The sequence below is a fragment of the Oculina patagonica genome, chromosome 2 (assembly GCF_052425735.1).
Source record: "Oculina patagonica isolate OP01 chromosome 2, crgOcupat, whole genome shotgun sequence".
In the NCBI taxonomy this organism is placed as follows: Eukaryota; Metazoa; Cnidaria; class Anthozoa; order Scleractinia; family Oculinidae; genus Oculina; species Oculina patagonica.
The window spans coordinates 1,558,706-1,573,472 of NC_135759.1; the positions used below are offsets into that span (position 1 = coordinate 1,558,706).

The following is a 14,767-nucleotide window of genomic DNA, read 5'->3' on the forward strand; positions in this document are numbered from 1 at the left end:
GAAGACCCTTAACGTACTAAAAGTCTAGCTTTGTATTCATAATGCAACTGAGAGTATATACAGGGTTTTTTCAACTAAAAGAACATTTAAGCTTAATGCAATATACTCATCATGAATGCACACTAATCGCAGATAATAGGATATAATGAAAGTGACTCATGATCAATTGCGGTCTTTAGCCGGTTTATATACAGCTAATTCGAGAAAGCTTGTCGGAAAAAAGCACAAAAGAGCACGTGGCAAGACCGAAAGGTAGTATGGGTAGAAGTAGAGAGCCACTGCACGTTCTGAAAACTAATAAGATGGCCACATGAAACGCGACTTTGCACGTTTACTTTCTCTTAGGACATGGGAAACAAGATACTTTTAGCCACGCAAAAATTGAAGAAGAATTTTCAAAACTCAAAGACATGCGACAGTAAAAGTAAACTTACAGTAAAAGTCCTCCAGAGAGGAAGAACAAAGTCTTCACGTGTAAAAATACAAACTTGTACATTTCCTCTAGGCCAATATGCAAATTTCAAGTGAAAACATAGACCGCCTTTCGGTCTTGTCGCGTGCACTTTTGAGCTTTTTTCCGACAACCTTTCTCGAATTAGCTGTATTCTACGCGTGTTCTATCACTCGCTTTAAATTGGTTGGATACCAATTCCAAAATAATGCATCAAACCTAGACAACTAGCTATAACTGTCTTCCTAACTTTTTTCGTAGAAATAAACCAAATAAACGACATTGCAAGAGTGAGTAAATATTCTTGCGTAACTAAGTAAACTTGAATTAAAACGTTTTATTATTCGCTTACAATAGAGACTTATTTCGTAATTCTATCAGCTAAACGACCAAATTACGTATACTAAAAGAGCTTACTTTTTTTCAAGCGGTGACATTTAAGTTACTTAAATAAACACACAAACTGTTTCTTTTTACGAGAACGCCTAAAATTCCTTGTCAATCTAACATCGCTAATAAGTTTCAAAACACTTTAAAACATTTTTAGTTATCGACCAACCAACAAAACCAAAACCAACAAAAAGGTGTTTAGTCACTGAAATGAAAAATAGCTTTTTAATTAACCGGACCCAGGGCCCTGTTTCTCGAAGATCCCGAAAATTGTTCTCACCCGGAAAGCTATTGCATAATCTCAAACCTTATGATTACAGTGCTGTTTTATTCCATGATGTTTTTAATATGAACAGAGGTTTCCTCTATGCAAAGTTTCACGTCTATAAACTTCTCTCTTTTTGAGATACCGCTTGCTAAACATGGCTTTACGGGCCCGAAAAGTTTCCGGGGCTTTCAAGAAACGGGCCCCTGGGTTTCAATGGTAATTTTACCTACAGGAAACATCTACCCTGGCAACCAACCGAACGCGTATCAAACAGCATTTTTTGGTCCTGTAAAAATTACCCCTTAAAATGTCAGTAATGAAAAAGTCAGTTGAATTAGAGTGACAAGGTGGTTTTGCTAAACTACACGCACAAGATAAAATATCTTGAAATTGATAAAATATTTCACGATAATTCCACGACAGTGTTTATTACAATTAAAGCCATGTCCTCTCTTAAGGCCGACTTACACGATACGATTTTGTCGCATGCGATAATCTTACGAAACGCCTGCGACAGTCGTGAGCGAGTTGTAGGTTTGATTTACGTAACACAATTTGTGTCGTAGGCCTGTCGTAGGCATGTCGCAAGCATGTCGTACCCGACAAAATCGTACCGTGTTAATTGGCCTTTACTCTTTCTATTCTATTTTCGGGTCGTCCGGTTCGTTTTTGTTTTCAAGCTGCTCCTCTGTTTCAATTTCGTCCTCCTGCTCAAAAACGACAACGTCTTCCACTGCATCATTCATCATCATTATCACGGATAAGCAGCATTCTGGATTGCACTGAGGATGACGTCTCACAGCCTGCAGTACTGAAAATGACGCTGCGAGGTAGCGAACTGAAAGTAAGAAATAACTACTTGAAATGTCAACTCCAAGTTGTAGGTGTGGTGTGATGCGTCGCACTAACCGTTACCGAGATCTCTGGGTTCGCATAGGGTCGTTGTGTTGGCCAAAACAGTCTACTCTTCAAGTTTCTTTACCCAAGCAGGAGTATGAGTGAGTACCGATGCATTTGTAGGGTGACCTGACAAAATATGCTGGGGTCGGGAGTGGTGTGCGATCTTAGACAGACCGGCAGCTCATAAGTACAGCTGGGTATTAAGTGCCAGATCCGATGTTATATCAGGCTTTTCACATTCATAGGTTGGACAGCATGGCCTCCTTAACGGTCTTAAGGATACTATAATAACAGCTCCAAGAACTAAGTAGTATTAAAGGCAAGACATTTAATCGAAATGTTAAACTGTATTTCTAATACATTATTAGTAGAAATTTAGTCGTGTTCTATTGAAAATCCGCGAATCGAATTGGTTCTCTCATTGTTTTCTATTTAACAATTAGATAGAACACGATCGTATACGGGTTGCCCTTTTACAGGGAAAATTATTTTTGATTTTCGAATTAAAAGTAACACAATCTTTTAGAGTTTCTACTAAAACAATTAGACTACACGCAATCATTTTCTATGAGCGATAGTCAACTTGGCTGCACTTCGTTGACTATTCGCTTATAGAAAACTCGGGCTTGAAGTCCTATTGTTAGGTAGAATGTGAGGTTCAACTTAATTAAAAATAGTTGTTGTTACAAAATATGTCCAGATATTTTTCAGAAGTCCATAAGAATATTAAAAACAAAGGAATTTCAAAAGTTACAACATACCTGCAATCATACCCGTCACCAACAAGTTTACAGAAATCAGGATCACTGTAATTCCAATTCCCTCTACTTCCGTCTGTATTGCGGAAGACATGTTATCCTCCGGTATCTTCAGTAGTATGCCGACGTTCATATTCGCGGAGGTTGCCAAGAGGGACGCCAGTCGGAGCCAGTGCTCAAATCGATCGCTGATTGGCTGATATGAAGCAAACAGCACTGTGTACAATCCTGACATGATGGCTGCCACTCCAAGGCTAGTCCGACTTTCTCCACCAACCAGGACGATCACTGACGTCAGAATGATCTTTCGTACAAGCTCCAGTACCTCCCAAAACCAACAACTGCTGGAATAATTTTCGTACAGGAAGCTCAGGCCAACTGCAATCTCATTGTCGTTGTTGTCTTGGGTTTCTTTTGGATAATACTTCCATAACAAAAGCAGTGTTACTAATGGGAAACCCACCACGAAGGCTAGCATAATAAAGGCAAGAACGGCGAACTTGTTGTATGTGTCGGTGAAACATTCCACCGAATAGTCAGATCTGACGTAGAACTGGCACGACTTCTCCTGAAGATCAACGCAAATCTTGTGGCATGAAGCGGGTAGCAGTTGAAATACTTGAGCAGATGTGGTGGGGAATACGGTGAACATCAGCAGGAAAACGTATTGAAAACACGTTGCCTTTGCTTCAGAGACTACTGTCTTTAATTCCTGGGCGGTGAGAGACTTTCGTTTGGTAAGGTAAAGCCTTTTAACATGGTAATAAGTGACTGCCACAACAACCGAAGTAAACACCACCACTACCGATGTCACTAACGACGTGTAGATGTTCACGTTAACTGTGTTTGAGAAGCAGTTCACAGGGGCAATTTGAAACAGATTAAGCTGAAGAAACTTGGCATAGGTGCCGAGTTGCAGCAGAGGTTTTGGCCATTGTATGTATGAAAACGCGTCAAATGTTGCTGACGTCATTTGGTAGAAACTGATAAAGATCTTTAATCTTGCAACAACAATGTCCGTAAAAGACCTTCCCGATGTACCACGCATTTTCCTGCCAAATATCAGAGGTAGAATAACCAGTAGGAGAAATACAACTGCAAGGCACATTTGCCCGATCAACCATTTGACAGAGGGGCATTCTTGACAAGTGGATATCATCCTGTAGTATCCCTTACTGCAAACAGCACAAAGCGGTCCTTCATTACCATGGGAACAAGCAGATTCCATTCCACCCTTGCATGCGGATGCTAATGGACAAGCGTATACTTTTGGAAAAGAACGATTGAATGTCGTCAACTCCTTGTCATAGTTAGGGTTTTGGATACGGACATCTTCTGTAAATTTCCTGTATAGTTGTTTACCTCCTTGCGACTCTTATTTCCAGTAAAACCCACTCTTGAGGTCAACAGTTTCGTTTTGGCAAATTAGCCCATCCGAATAACATTGGAAACATGGACCAAAACGATCAATGCGGTAGAAGTTGTCTTGACATGGGCAGGCTCTGAACATAGCAAATTTGTTATGTTGAGTCCCTGGCAAAGAAAAAGGAGAGTCAATGCTGTTACACGAAATATTTAGCTAGTTATTGCAACCTAAATTACTTCAAAGCAGTTTGCTTGTTTTTTTTTTTTTTGCACGTTCGTTCCTTAGTTTGTTTGTGTATTTGTTCCGTAGCGTTTTCGTTTTCTTGAATGAGCACGAACAAGTTAGTTTAAAGGAGGTTGGTAGATTCGTCTCTTTTATCGTCGCTCAGTACTTTGATTTTTTTTATTTAGACACGTTAAAAAGATGAATTTACGTATTTATGTTTAATCGTCCTACATAGACTGTTCACTGCCCTCTATTTTTTTCCTATTTGTTCGATCGATGAGCGCGGGGAGGGAAGCGAGAGAATTTGACGGCAGCGCAAAACAGGAGGCGCAAGGGGATGGGGGCGGTAAACGAAAAAAACATAGAGGGGCTATGGACATCTTTGGAAACAATGAATTCCTTTTTTCTCCTGAAACGGAAAATTCACATTGGTTTAAAGGCGGCAAAGGCGTGATCCCCTTGACAATGGCCGATTATGATTGCTTGTAAGGCGGGTCTTGCGGTTTTCAGGAGTTGTCATCGCTATTGACATCTTGTGATTCGTGATGGAGCGGTTGTTTTTATTGCTCGTTTGAGAAATTTTCACACCTTTCTTTCCTCATAGATGAGCAAAAAGAGGCTGTTGCGCACCTTCTTTGTTCGAAGGACGTCGTTGGAATTCTACAGACTGGCTTCGGAAAAAGCTCAATCTGCCAGCTATATGCTACGGCGAAACAAATGCAAATAGATGTGAATTTCGTTGTACTTGTTGTTTCCCCGCTGAAAAGCATTATGAACGATCAAATCGAAAAGATGGACCAGCTTAGGATCCCCTCAGTTATTTATCAATAACTGACGACGTGCTTCAATCGATCGGCGATGCGAAGTACAAATTAGTTTTCGGAGCAGCGGAAGACGAAGATTCTGTGCTTCAAAATAGTGATTTCACCTTCGCATTTCGCTCGACAAATAAATTTTCCGTAGAGATATACAATGTCCTGCAAAAGTTCCCCAAGCGAAATGTAAAATAGCACGCGCATATACTGCAAAAATAGGAAGGACCACTGGATTTCGGCTTTCTGCCTCGTTTTGCAGGTTTTTGGGGGTTAAGGTTGAAGAAGTCGTCTGAGACGGCATCCTCAACACCGAACACAAGTGTATTTGTTTTTGTAAAAGTGACAATTGTAGTCAATTATACAAGCACTTTACCGCTCAAATTTTATTGGTTCGATTTAATTGGTAAGTCAAGAGGCGGGGTTGTTAACTACAAGGCGATAATAAGGGGAAGTGTCTCATAAGTCCACTTGTATTTAAAGATGTCCACAGCCTCTCTATTTTACTTTTTTAGCATTGCTCTCTCCGGCCCCCTCCCCCCTCCCCCGTGCTTCCCGCTCGCATTTTATGGGTTAAAAAAAAAATCAAGTCTGTTGGCACTCTAATATATACGATATTGTAGTCTCATAATCGCAATTAACTGATTTTGCCAATTTTGAATTTGGATTCCTATCAATATCACTAGCTTTTAAGTAAAGTTGCAATATGCTCATACATTAGGATGTACCCTGCACTAAGCGTTCTGCTCCGGCCCTTTCCATTTCTGGATACCTTTTTGCTGAATATAATGACGTTGGAAACCACTGGTGCTACCGTTAAATACCCACATTTGTTACCTGGTGGACAAGATGAACATTCTGTAATCGCCTTTCCAGGAGCCTTATCTGGATGAACATATCTTCCTGGTGGACACTCTTTACACAACAAATTGCCAAATCTGGAGGCACTTCCTGTATAACCCATCTCGTCTTGGTAGAACCCACCTATTACGGAAACAGATTTTCTAAATTGTAAACATTACATACAAGCAATAGTCTCAGTGATGTATAAATACTTTAGTTAAACATAAAATTAACTGATAAAGATAAATTATCCATTATGTTACGAGCGTGGGACAAAGAAAACATCTGCGTCCCCGTCGGGAATTGAACCCATGGCCTCCCAGATATTGGGATGATTACCGGTTAGGCCTCCCAACGGTATCTGGGAAGCCATGGGTTCGATTCCCGTCGATGACGCAGATGTTTTCTTCGTCGCACGTTCGTGGCATAATGAACATTTTATCTTTATCATGAACGACTCTTCAGCGTTTAAAACATCTTTTTCGTGGTCCAATTATGTTACAAAAAATGAAACAACAAAAAAACAGTGTCTCTGTGATTAGAAAACCAATTTGGCACCTGTTATAGTATTATGCTTTTCTGTTAAGAAAAGTATTCAAACACTTTCAGAGCAGAGCAAGAAGTGGTTTGTATGGGCGAACGAAGACCATTTTACAACAACATTTGCTTATGGACTATTAAAAAAATTTGCTTTTTTAAAAAATAAATGTTCATGACTAAAGCCAACAGTGGCGCTGCATACAATTTGTGATTTTTATGAAAAGAAATCTTTTAACATATTTAAGCACCACTACTGGCGCGCCAGATATGAGGCCAAAGGTAAACTGTTATTTATCGTATCTCTAACGGCCAAATAAATTAACACTGATCGCTACATTCTTCAATGAAATAAATGTTACTGTACAACTGCATCACGAAAGTTGACATAACCATAAAAAGTCTACTGGGAACCATTGTTGCACAGAATTTTTAATATTTTGAGTAACAAAATTGCTCCTGGTATAATATCATTGTCTCCATTTGCAACAGCTATAGATTATAGTCACCATTTTCATGTTGCCCTGATGAAGTTTAAACCTCAATATGTTTATCCGTTTGTTTTATGAGATCACGCAAAAATCAGTGTCTAGCTTCCTGGAGAATCTGAACGATTACAGACCTGGTGGACATGAAATGCAGGACAAGGCGAAAAAGCCCGGAAATGTTCCTGTTGGACACAAAGTGCACTCTCCATCAAAAAAACACATGAATCCTGTCATCATTAACGCCAAATGACTAAAAGTGCCGTCGTCTACAAATGTTACTTTAAATGGTTCATTCGATGGAAACCTGCAAGTCAGAGAACAGCGAGTAAATACACTAAATGTTGTTGTTACGCATACAGTGTAACCTCCCGCGGCGGAAACCCTTTTTTAAACCCGTTTAAAAACGTAAAGCTGGAGAAAATAAGTATAACTAGTATTAGTGCGGGACACTAAAGAGAATATTTGTTATTGCTTGTGCCTGTACTTTGCAATTCTTCTATTTTAGTTTACTTACAACAGGAAGCTTGTGTTAATCGGTGTCCATTGATAGATTGGCGGAATGATATCCAGTGAGCTGCCTAGAAAATTTCTGAAAAATACATGATTTTTATAAATAACAACTTTTAAAGGAAACATTACAAAGTCCGAAAGCTTCACGAGTTGTAAAGTCACACACAATACAACTACCGAACTTCGCAACCAAGCTACACATGCAAGGCAGAACATGATATAGACTTACAAAAACACACAACAAAACACAACATTGCAAATACACAAGCTAGCTACATACTATGATTTCCTGAATCGATTATAACTTAGAACAATATTTAGGTTACAGTGTTAGTAGAAAAAGGAAGATAATTTACACGTTTTGCAAAGATGGAGTGCTGTGAAATGCTCGGTTATTTATCACACGTAGTGGATTATCCGCTGCATCCCTACAAGTAAGAAGGAGAGAACCGGTTTAATTGTAATCAGTGTCACCAAGAGAAAATAAATCGCTTTATTTTCTCTTGGTGTCGCCGTCGACAATGTTTGACGGGAGAGGGAGTACAAAGTGGATACCTCAGAATACTGAGAAGAGGTATTCTGAGAAAAGTGTCCCGACGGCGTATGACCAATATTGTGAAAGAACCAATGAATTTTTGTTCTTGTTACTAATGACAGTTAAAGAAACCAACCAAATTCTAACTTCGTGGAGTTAGTCTTAACATTATTCTTTAACATGAAACACTACAATGCAAACAAAAGTATGATTCTTACAGGTAGACAAGACTTTTAAGTCCTTCTAATGTGTAGGCATTGATTGCCAACAGTTGATTGTCAAATAATCCTCTGGTAAAAAAGAGAGATAAAATTAAAGTTTCCCGTCAGTGTATTCAAATTAAGTGTACCCAGAACACATTGGGTAATAAATAACATAGAAACTCGGCTATGAGTAAACAAAACCAAAAATATCTATCTGTTTTAGCCAGTCATACAGAGATAATGTTCACCAAATTGCTGCCGGATTTGTAGCGTAAATATTCAAGCGTAGCGAATGATTTATATATGCACAATTACAGAGCAATGTATGGACACGTTGCACGGGGTTGCGAATTTCTCTGATCTTGAAAAATCCAAACCAAAAACAAAAATGTACCTTAAGGTGAAAGGTGATAGTTAGGAGCTAAAAGATATAGTGTCGTCGATCCGAGTTAGAAGACCTCTCTACTCTTGTCTTGTATCTAATCATGTCTTGCTTCCCCCTACAGGAGCGAACTAAGTTTTTTCTTGATTAGCTTCAATTTGGGATTGAAGGTATTTTTATGTAATTCGGATGCGCTACATCTTTTATAATGGAGACAACTTTGAAGATATACAGTTTTTTGTGCTTCTAACGTTTACGTTTGTATATCGAATGTGATCATCGAAATAAACTTAGTTGGCAATACTTTCATGTGGTATTGTTTATAATGGCCTATGCAAGGTTATTCAAAGTCTGTGGATAAACCCCCTGAAAAGTATTGAGTATTGCCCTCATTGCTTTTTAAAATCCATTTTTCAATATTTGAGCATGATTTTAAGACTTTATGAAGGTGGCACTTCTGGGACCGGAGACAAATAGTTGAGTCCGGTCTGCATTGCGTAGGGAATATAAGATAGACCCAAACTTTTCACAGTTACATACGATTTAATACCGTGGGAATCACAGCTCGCGAGCAAAAACACAAGCAAAATCTGGCAACGACGCGTCTCAGGCATACAAAACTCTAATCATTCCCTGGCACAGCTCAAAAAAAGCACGACGTCGAAAAAAGAAACTGCTAAAGTCGTATTTACATCGATGAAAACCTTACAATAATGATTAATTATTTTTAGTTACTGTACTATTACACTGAAGTCATTAAATGAGTGTTATAAATTAAGCTGAAATAAATTGATCTTAAATTGGCAAAGTCGGGCAGGATGTTTTGAATTGTTACATTGTGCCTTACAAAAATCGCTTAGAGCTACTTAAAATTTGCTCTCCCTTCAAAAATCTACTTCTTACAGTAGCGTCATCTTGGTGTACTAAGTGCATTTCTTGCATGAGCGAATGTAGTTAAGGTTAAGTCTGCATACGAGCCTAGTGGCCCATCAGGCCGGAGCTTATCCCGGTTTCAGTAACATGAAGCGACTAGGAGTTTTCTACTCCACCTGGATGGAATGCAAGTCCATCGCAGGGTTACCCCCCAGCATTATTTTGCTGGTACCCATTTATACACCTGGGTTTTTTTATCAGCAACATTCTCTGTACATAATAATACAAATTATTCAAAATTAAAGAGAAATATATTTTTCTCTTCATAAATACAATGTTTCGTGCCTTGTTTGCCCTGCTGACGATATGGTGAAAGAAACCTAAAGGGGTCTATTTTTTTATTACAGGGGGGGAGGGGGGGAGGGGGGGAAGAAACTTCCTTTGTTAAACGACTCAAAAAGTAATCATAGCGGTGCCGGGCAACCGAGACTGCGCAGTAGCTATCGAATGGTTGCTTAGGGTGTAGTGAATAGCTTGACAAAGTTCATTGTTTAATTCGCATGATTTGGTCTTGATCGTGCACAAAACACAATAGCTATTTGCATTTTGATTGCTTCTTTGAAGTCTTCCGGACATCATCAAAACAGCAAACAGTGATAACGGTGACCAGTCTGGCAAAAGTAAGGCTTGTGAATTATACTAATTAAAAATAACTCCAATGGTTCTGAAATTATTTCCCATTTTTTGGTTGTTAAATTTCAACCGTGACAAATTTTTCGCTTGTTATTCCACGCCGCCAAAACATTCTCAGTGACGTGAGACATTAGGTGAGAAATCTGGCTGAAAATGCCAAAAACATCTCAGAGGCGTAAAACATCAAACGCAAACACCGCGACTATTCGCATTTCACACGAACGCAGTCATTGATATTTAAATCTTTCTGAGAAAACAAAACTTTGGTTTGATGTCTTTCTTAGCAACGGCTTGATTGACATAGACTCGCACCGTTTCCAGGCACTGCTATGTATTCAAAGAAAAGTGCCGACTTTCTTCCCCCCCCCCCCCCCTGTTTGATTATCACCGCATCTAAACTTGAGTGTCCATGGCATGGCTAGTGCCACTCGAGGACTTAAGTTCTGGTGATAGAACATCCTTTGTGTTTTTGTAGTTATCTGCCTTTGAATCCTGCAATTCTAGTATGGAGAGATCCTCGAACGTGCAATTCATGCTGGGCCCCTGTTCCACATCTATTTGTTGTGTGACATCTCTTTCAATTTCTCCATCTGCAATACCATCCTGAGCAGTACTTGCAAAGGTGATAATAGTTAAACAGCAGCTCAGACTGCATCGAGTCTTTGGGTTCTTCTTTAGGTTTTGAGCAAACTGATAAAAGTCCACCAAGTAGCGAACTGTAAAGTAGAGAGCACAATACGCTAAGCATTTTAAAAATAACTCCCGTAAGATACCTAGACTCAACATGTATCCATTTATTAAGCCCTATATCGCCCAGGAGGAGACCTCGCATGTGTGTTTACGCTTTGTACTTTTACAAGTGTACCCTTCAACTACTATACTTCCGTTTTCGAGACCTTTAAAATAAAACTTCGAAAATATATATTTTTATGTCAGGAAGATGGGCTCTTCACGTATCGAACGAATGATGAGATCACGAAACAAATTAAAACACGTTTGGTACTCAAAGAAATTTGGTTCTCCTACTTTTGTTCATTACATTGCTATTTAGTCTACCCCGAATACACTAGGGAAGGTAATAGACCGTGGTTCAACGAATGGCAACAAGCAAGTTAAGGTTTCCTGCCTTTCAAGTTCTGATTAATTAATGACTAAAATTAAGCCTGCTTAGAAATAAATAGCTGAATAATTAATGAATGGTCGGAAAAAGGAAGTTACCTATCATCATGACAGTCACCATCAAGTTAACAAACACAAGAAGAACGGTCACTGCAACTGCTTCAATTTCCGTCTTAATCCCTGTGATGTTTTCCTCAGGTATCTTCAACAAAATTCCCACGTTCATATTCGCACAGGTTGCCAATAGTGACATCAGTTGAAGCCAGTGTTCAAACCGATCGCTTATTGGCTGATAAGAGGCAAACAGCACAGTGTACAGTCCTGACATAATGGCTGCCACTCCAAGGTTGGTGCGACTCTCTCCGCCGATGAAAACGATCACTGAGGTAAGGATTATCTTTCTGGCCAACTCTAGCACCTCCCAAAACCAGCAGTTACTGGAATAGTTTTCGTACAGGAAACTCAATCCTGATGTCATCCCGATCTGCCTGTCAGTGTCATTTTCATCCAGCGGTGGAAGATAGTGATACCGGTATAGAAGAAGTAAAGTTATAATAGGCACACCAACCACATAGAGGATCAAGGCGCAATTGAGAATGAAAAATCTTTGGTACTTGTCAGTGAAACATTCCAAGGAATAGTCCGACCTCAGATATGACTTGCAGTTTGAACCACTGCTATCCACACAAATGTCGTGGCATGCTGCAGGAAGCATTTGAAAGATCCGTGTTGATGTTGTTGGATAAACAATGAACAATAGTAGAAAGGTATTTCGGAAGCAAACTTCCTTTGTTGACGCAACAAAATCGTGTATATCGTTGGAAGTTGTGTTATTCTTCCTAATGATGTACAGCTTTCTTAGCTGAAAGTATAAACAGGCAACAACGATAACCGACGCATTGAAGACTACAAAAAAGATCAGAGTGGTGTAGCTGGATACTTGAATGTTGTTTTTAATGCAGCTTGGTGGAACGATCTGCAGCAGGTTTAACTGAAGGATCTTGGCATAAGAGACAAGCTTCAGGAACGGAACTGGCCACTTAATGTAGGAGAATCCATCTAAAGTAGCAGAAGTTACTTGGTAAAAGCCGATGAATATCTTCAGTCGGGCAAGGAAGATGTCAGTCATAGATCTACCAGATGCGTTTTTGCTCTTCCTTCCAAGCAGCAAAGAAAAGGCAATGACGGCCACAATAAAAGCGACGAGGACAATTTGCCCGACTAACCAGGGTAGAGAAGGACACTTCTGGCAGTTCGAAATCATTTTGTAGTACCCTTCGCTGCACACGGCACACAGTATCCCTGTATAACCTTCTGAACATTTAGCCTCCATTCCTCCTAAGCACGAATCGCCCACTGGACACTTGTATACTGCTGGAATTGCCAAGTGATATTTGGAATGCTCGCGGTCGTACCAGTCGCTTTCAATCTGAAGCTCTTTTGTGAAGTTTTGGTAAACAATCATGCTATTCTTGGACTCCCATTTCCAAAAAAAGCCAGCCCTGAGATGTAACGACTCATTGGCACACTTTAGGCCATTGGAAGGGCATGGCAGGCAGCCTTCAAACCTGTTAAGTCGGAAAAAGCCTTCAATGCAGTGACAAGCTCTGAATCCAGCATGTCTGTTGTACTGGGTTCCTGAAAAATAAACAGTTGTATCTAAGCTGAAACGAAAAAACATTGCTATTCTCCCTTATACATGGCATAACATACATAGATTGCATATTCTGTTATAAAAGTGCACAGAAGACATCAGGGAAGCTCAGTGTTTCCTCTTCCAGGGCATAAGTTCACATTGCATATTCTGTTATAATAGTGCCCAGAAAGACATTAAGGGAGCTCAGGTTTCTCTTTTATTTAACCTTTGTTTAGACTGCTAAGACAGTATTTCGAACCATGTTGATAAATGGAGGTTGGTCGGTCACTTGTAATTTTCACCTATTTTTACTGGAACCACCTTGCCTGTAATCTTTTTGAAAGGACTTATCTCTTAAGACTTTGTTGCATCCGCCGCCAACGTAGCACAGTTTGTTTTTTGGTTTTATTCCAATAATTAAAAACGACAGATCACCTTTTGGGCAGGACTTGCATTCTGTGACGGCTTTACCAGGAGCAGCATCTGGTAGAACAAATCGTCCCGGTGGACATTCCTTACAGCCCATGCCATGGCTAATGGAATCGCCAACATAGCCCATGATATCTTGGTAGAATCCACCTAAAAGAAGAAAACGAAAAAAAAATTAAAAATTAAAAAAATAGCTAGATTACAATATCTTATGAGTAAAAATATTTAAATGTAAAAATGCGTTAACCCACCCACACTAATTTTTACATTCAGGATTAACTTTGCGATACTGGTGACCTACGCGGTGCTGTTCCATCCTTACCCAGCTACCATCTGAGATACGAAGCTCTGACGTTGGGACCCAGGTCATTTTTGTGGGTTATTTCCTATTCACTCTGAGGTTAATTTGTATACCACAAGGAATATTTATTCTCCATACCTCCATTACATATACCCTGACAGATCACTAAGTTATTACATTGCGAGTTACCTTGTATAGCTACACACAGGCAAAGCAAGAGCAGATCTAGAAAATTTAGTGGGTAGGGGTGAGGGGATTTCGGTCAGAGCGCAACCTCGCCCCACAACAATACCACAAAAGACTTCATTTCAATTTAAAATTTTACACGCATTTTTTACCTTCAGCAATAAGCATAGCTATTCGAGGAGGGAGGTAGAGAAGACAAGAAAAAAACTGTTAAGGTTCATATTATATCTGGCCGGATTTATTAAAACCAGGTTATGGAAATTTTCACCGTTTTAAGCGCAAATCGCCGTAAACGCGTTTTTTTCTCGGCAGAAAAAAAAGTAGATGATATAAAAACTAAAGTGAATGTCAGTCTTGTTTTCTCTTCTCCTCTTTCTTATCTACCTTTCAGCGATGTTGTTCATTTTTTTCTTCCTCGGCATGTTTTTAGCAATATCGCAGTGCAATGCGTTGACCACGTTTTTACAAATTCAGTCGGATATATGAGATAACAACAACGCAACCCTTTTGGCACAATACTTCTTGAAAGACGGTAGGTTACATTTTTTTTAAACAATTTTGAAGAAAATAGGGGGAGAGGGCACCCCCCTTGCCCTCCCTTAACCCCTCCCCCCGATTCGAAGATTAAGCTATTTAAAAAGCCTTGCTTCATACGAGTCTGTCGATAGAATCCGATTTGCGGTGATGCTTGCCTGTTAAAATTTTACCAGCTAGAATGACGATCACTTACCTGCGGGACATACCAGACAAGAAAAGTAGGAAGAGTAGGTCCCAGGTGGACAAAGCTTGCAGATCAGCTGGATCCGATCGAAGGCATTGTCTGGTATATTACAGACAAACCCTCCCTCTATCAATGGTATTT

At 39.6% G+C, this 14,767-nt stretch overlaps 3 protein-coding genes across 3 annotated transcripts; all 3 read right to left on the reverse strand.

The window, feature by feature from the left end:
* Positions 1–1,717: 1,717 nt before the first annotated feature.
* On the reverse strand, positions 1,718–4,108 carry LOC144642538 (cysteine repeat modular protein A-like). Its single transcript, XM_078501510.1, has 2 exons — positions 2,771–4,108; positions 1,718–1,947 (listed from the first exon to the last, which is right to left on the reverse strand). The coding sequence occupies exons 1-2, from the start codon at positions 3,993–3,995 to the stop codon at positions 1,748–1,750; spliced, it is 1,425 nt and encodes a 474-aa protein (XP_078357636.1). The 5' UTR covers positions 3,996–4,108; the 3' UTR covers positions 1,718–1,747.
* Positions 3,997–10,704, reverse strand: LOC144642543 (uncharacterized). Its single transcript, XM_078501518.1, has 7 exons — positions 10,623–10,704; positions 8,302–8,373; positions 7,905–7,976; positions 7,553–7,627; positions 7,173–7,342; positions 6,008–6,154; positions 3,997–4,300 (listed from the first exon to the last, which is right to left on the reverse strand). The coding sequence occupies exons 1-7, from the start codon at positions 10,625–10,627 to the stop codon at positions 4,143–4,145; spliced, it is 699 nt and encodes a 232-aa protein (XP_078357644.1). The 5' UTR covers positions 10,628–10,704; the 3' UTR covers positions 3,997–4,142.
* LOC144642531 (cysteine repeat modular protein A-like) lies at positions 9,227–14,761 on the reverse strand. Its single transcript, XM_078501504.1, has 4 exons — positions 14,636–14,761; positions 13,425–13,568; positions 11,453–12,991; positions 9,227–10,950 (listed from the first exon to the last, which is right to left on the reverse strand). The coding sequence occupies exons 2-4, from the start codon at positions 13,546–13,548 to the stop codon at positions 10,628–10,630; spliced, it is 1,986 nt and encodes a 661-aa protein (XP_078357630.1). The 5' UTR covers positions 13,549–13,568; positions 14,636–14,761; the 3' UTR covers positions 9,227–10,627.
* Positions 14,762–14,767: the final 6 nt, after the last annotated feature.

Bases quoted from the DNA above. Each gene is read 5' to 3' on its own strand.
- LOC144642543 (XM_078501518.1), bottom strand. The intron at 7,977-8,301 runs GTAAGAATCATA...TCTTACTTGTAG, and splicing joins CTTAAAAGTCTTGTCTACCT to GGATGCAGCGGATAATCCAC. The intron at 7,343-7,552 runs GTAAGTAAACTA...TCTGACTTGCAG, and splicing joins ATTAACACAAGCTTCCTGTT to GTTTCCATCGAATGAACCAT.
- LOC144642531 (XM_078501504.1), bottom strand. From the start codon at position 13,548: ATGGGCTATGTTGGCGATTCCATTAGCCATGGCATGGGCTGTAAGGAA. The intron at 12,992-13,424 runs GTGATCTGTCGT...TTTATTTTTCAG, and splicing joins ATGCAAGTCCTGCCCAAAAG to GAACCCAGTACAACAGACAT. The intron at 10,951-11,452 runs GTAACTTCCTTT...TCTACTTTACAG, and splicing joins GGTGACTGTCATGATGATAG to TTCGCTACTTGGTGGACTTT.
- LOC144642538 (XM_078501510.1), bottom strand. From the start codon at position 3,995: ATGGAATCTGCTTGTTCCCATGGTAATGAAGGACCGCTTTGTGCTGTT. The intron at 1,948-2,770 runs GTATGTTGTAAC...TCTTACTTTCAG, and splicing joins GGTGACGGGTATGATTGCAG to TTCGCTACCTCGCAGCGTCA.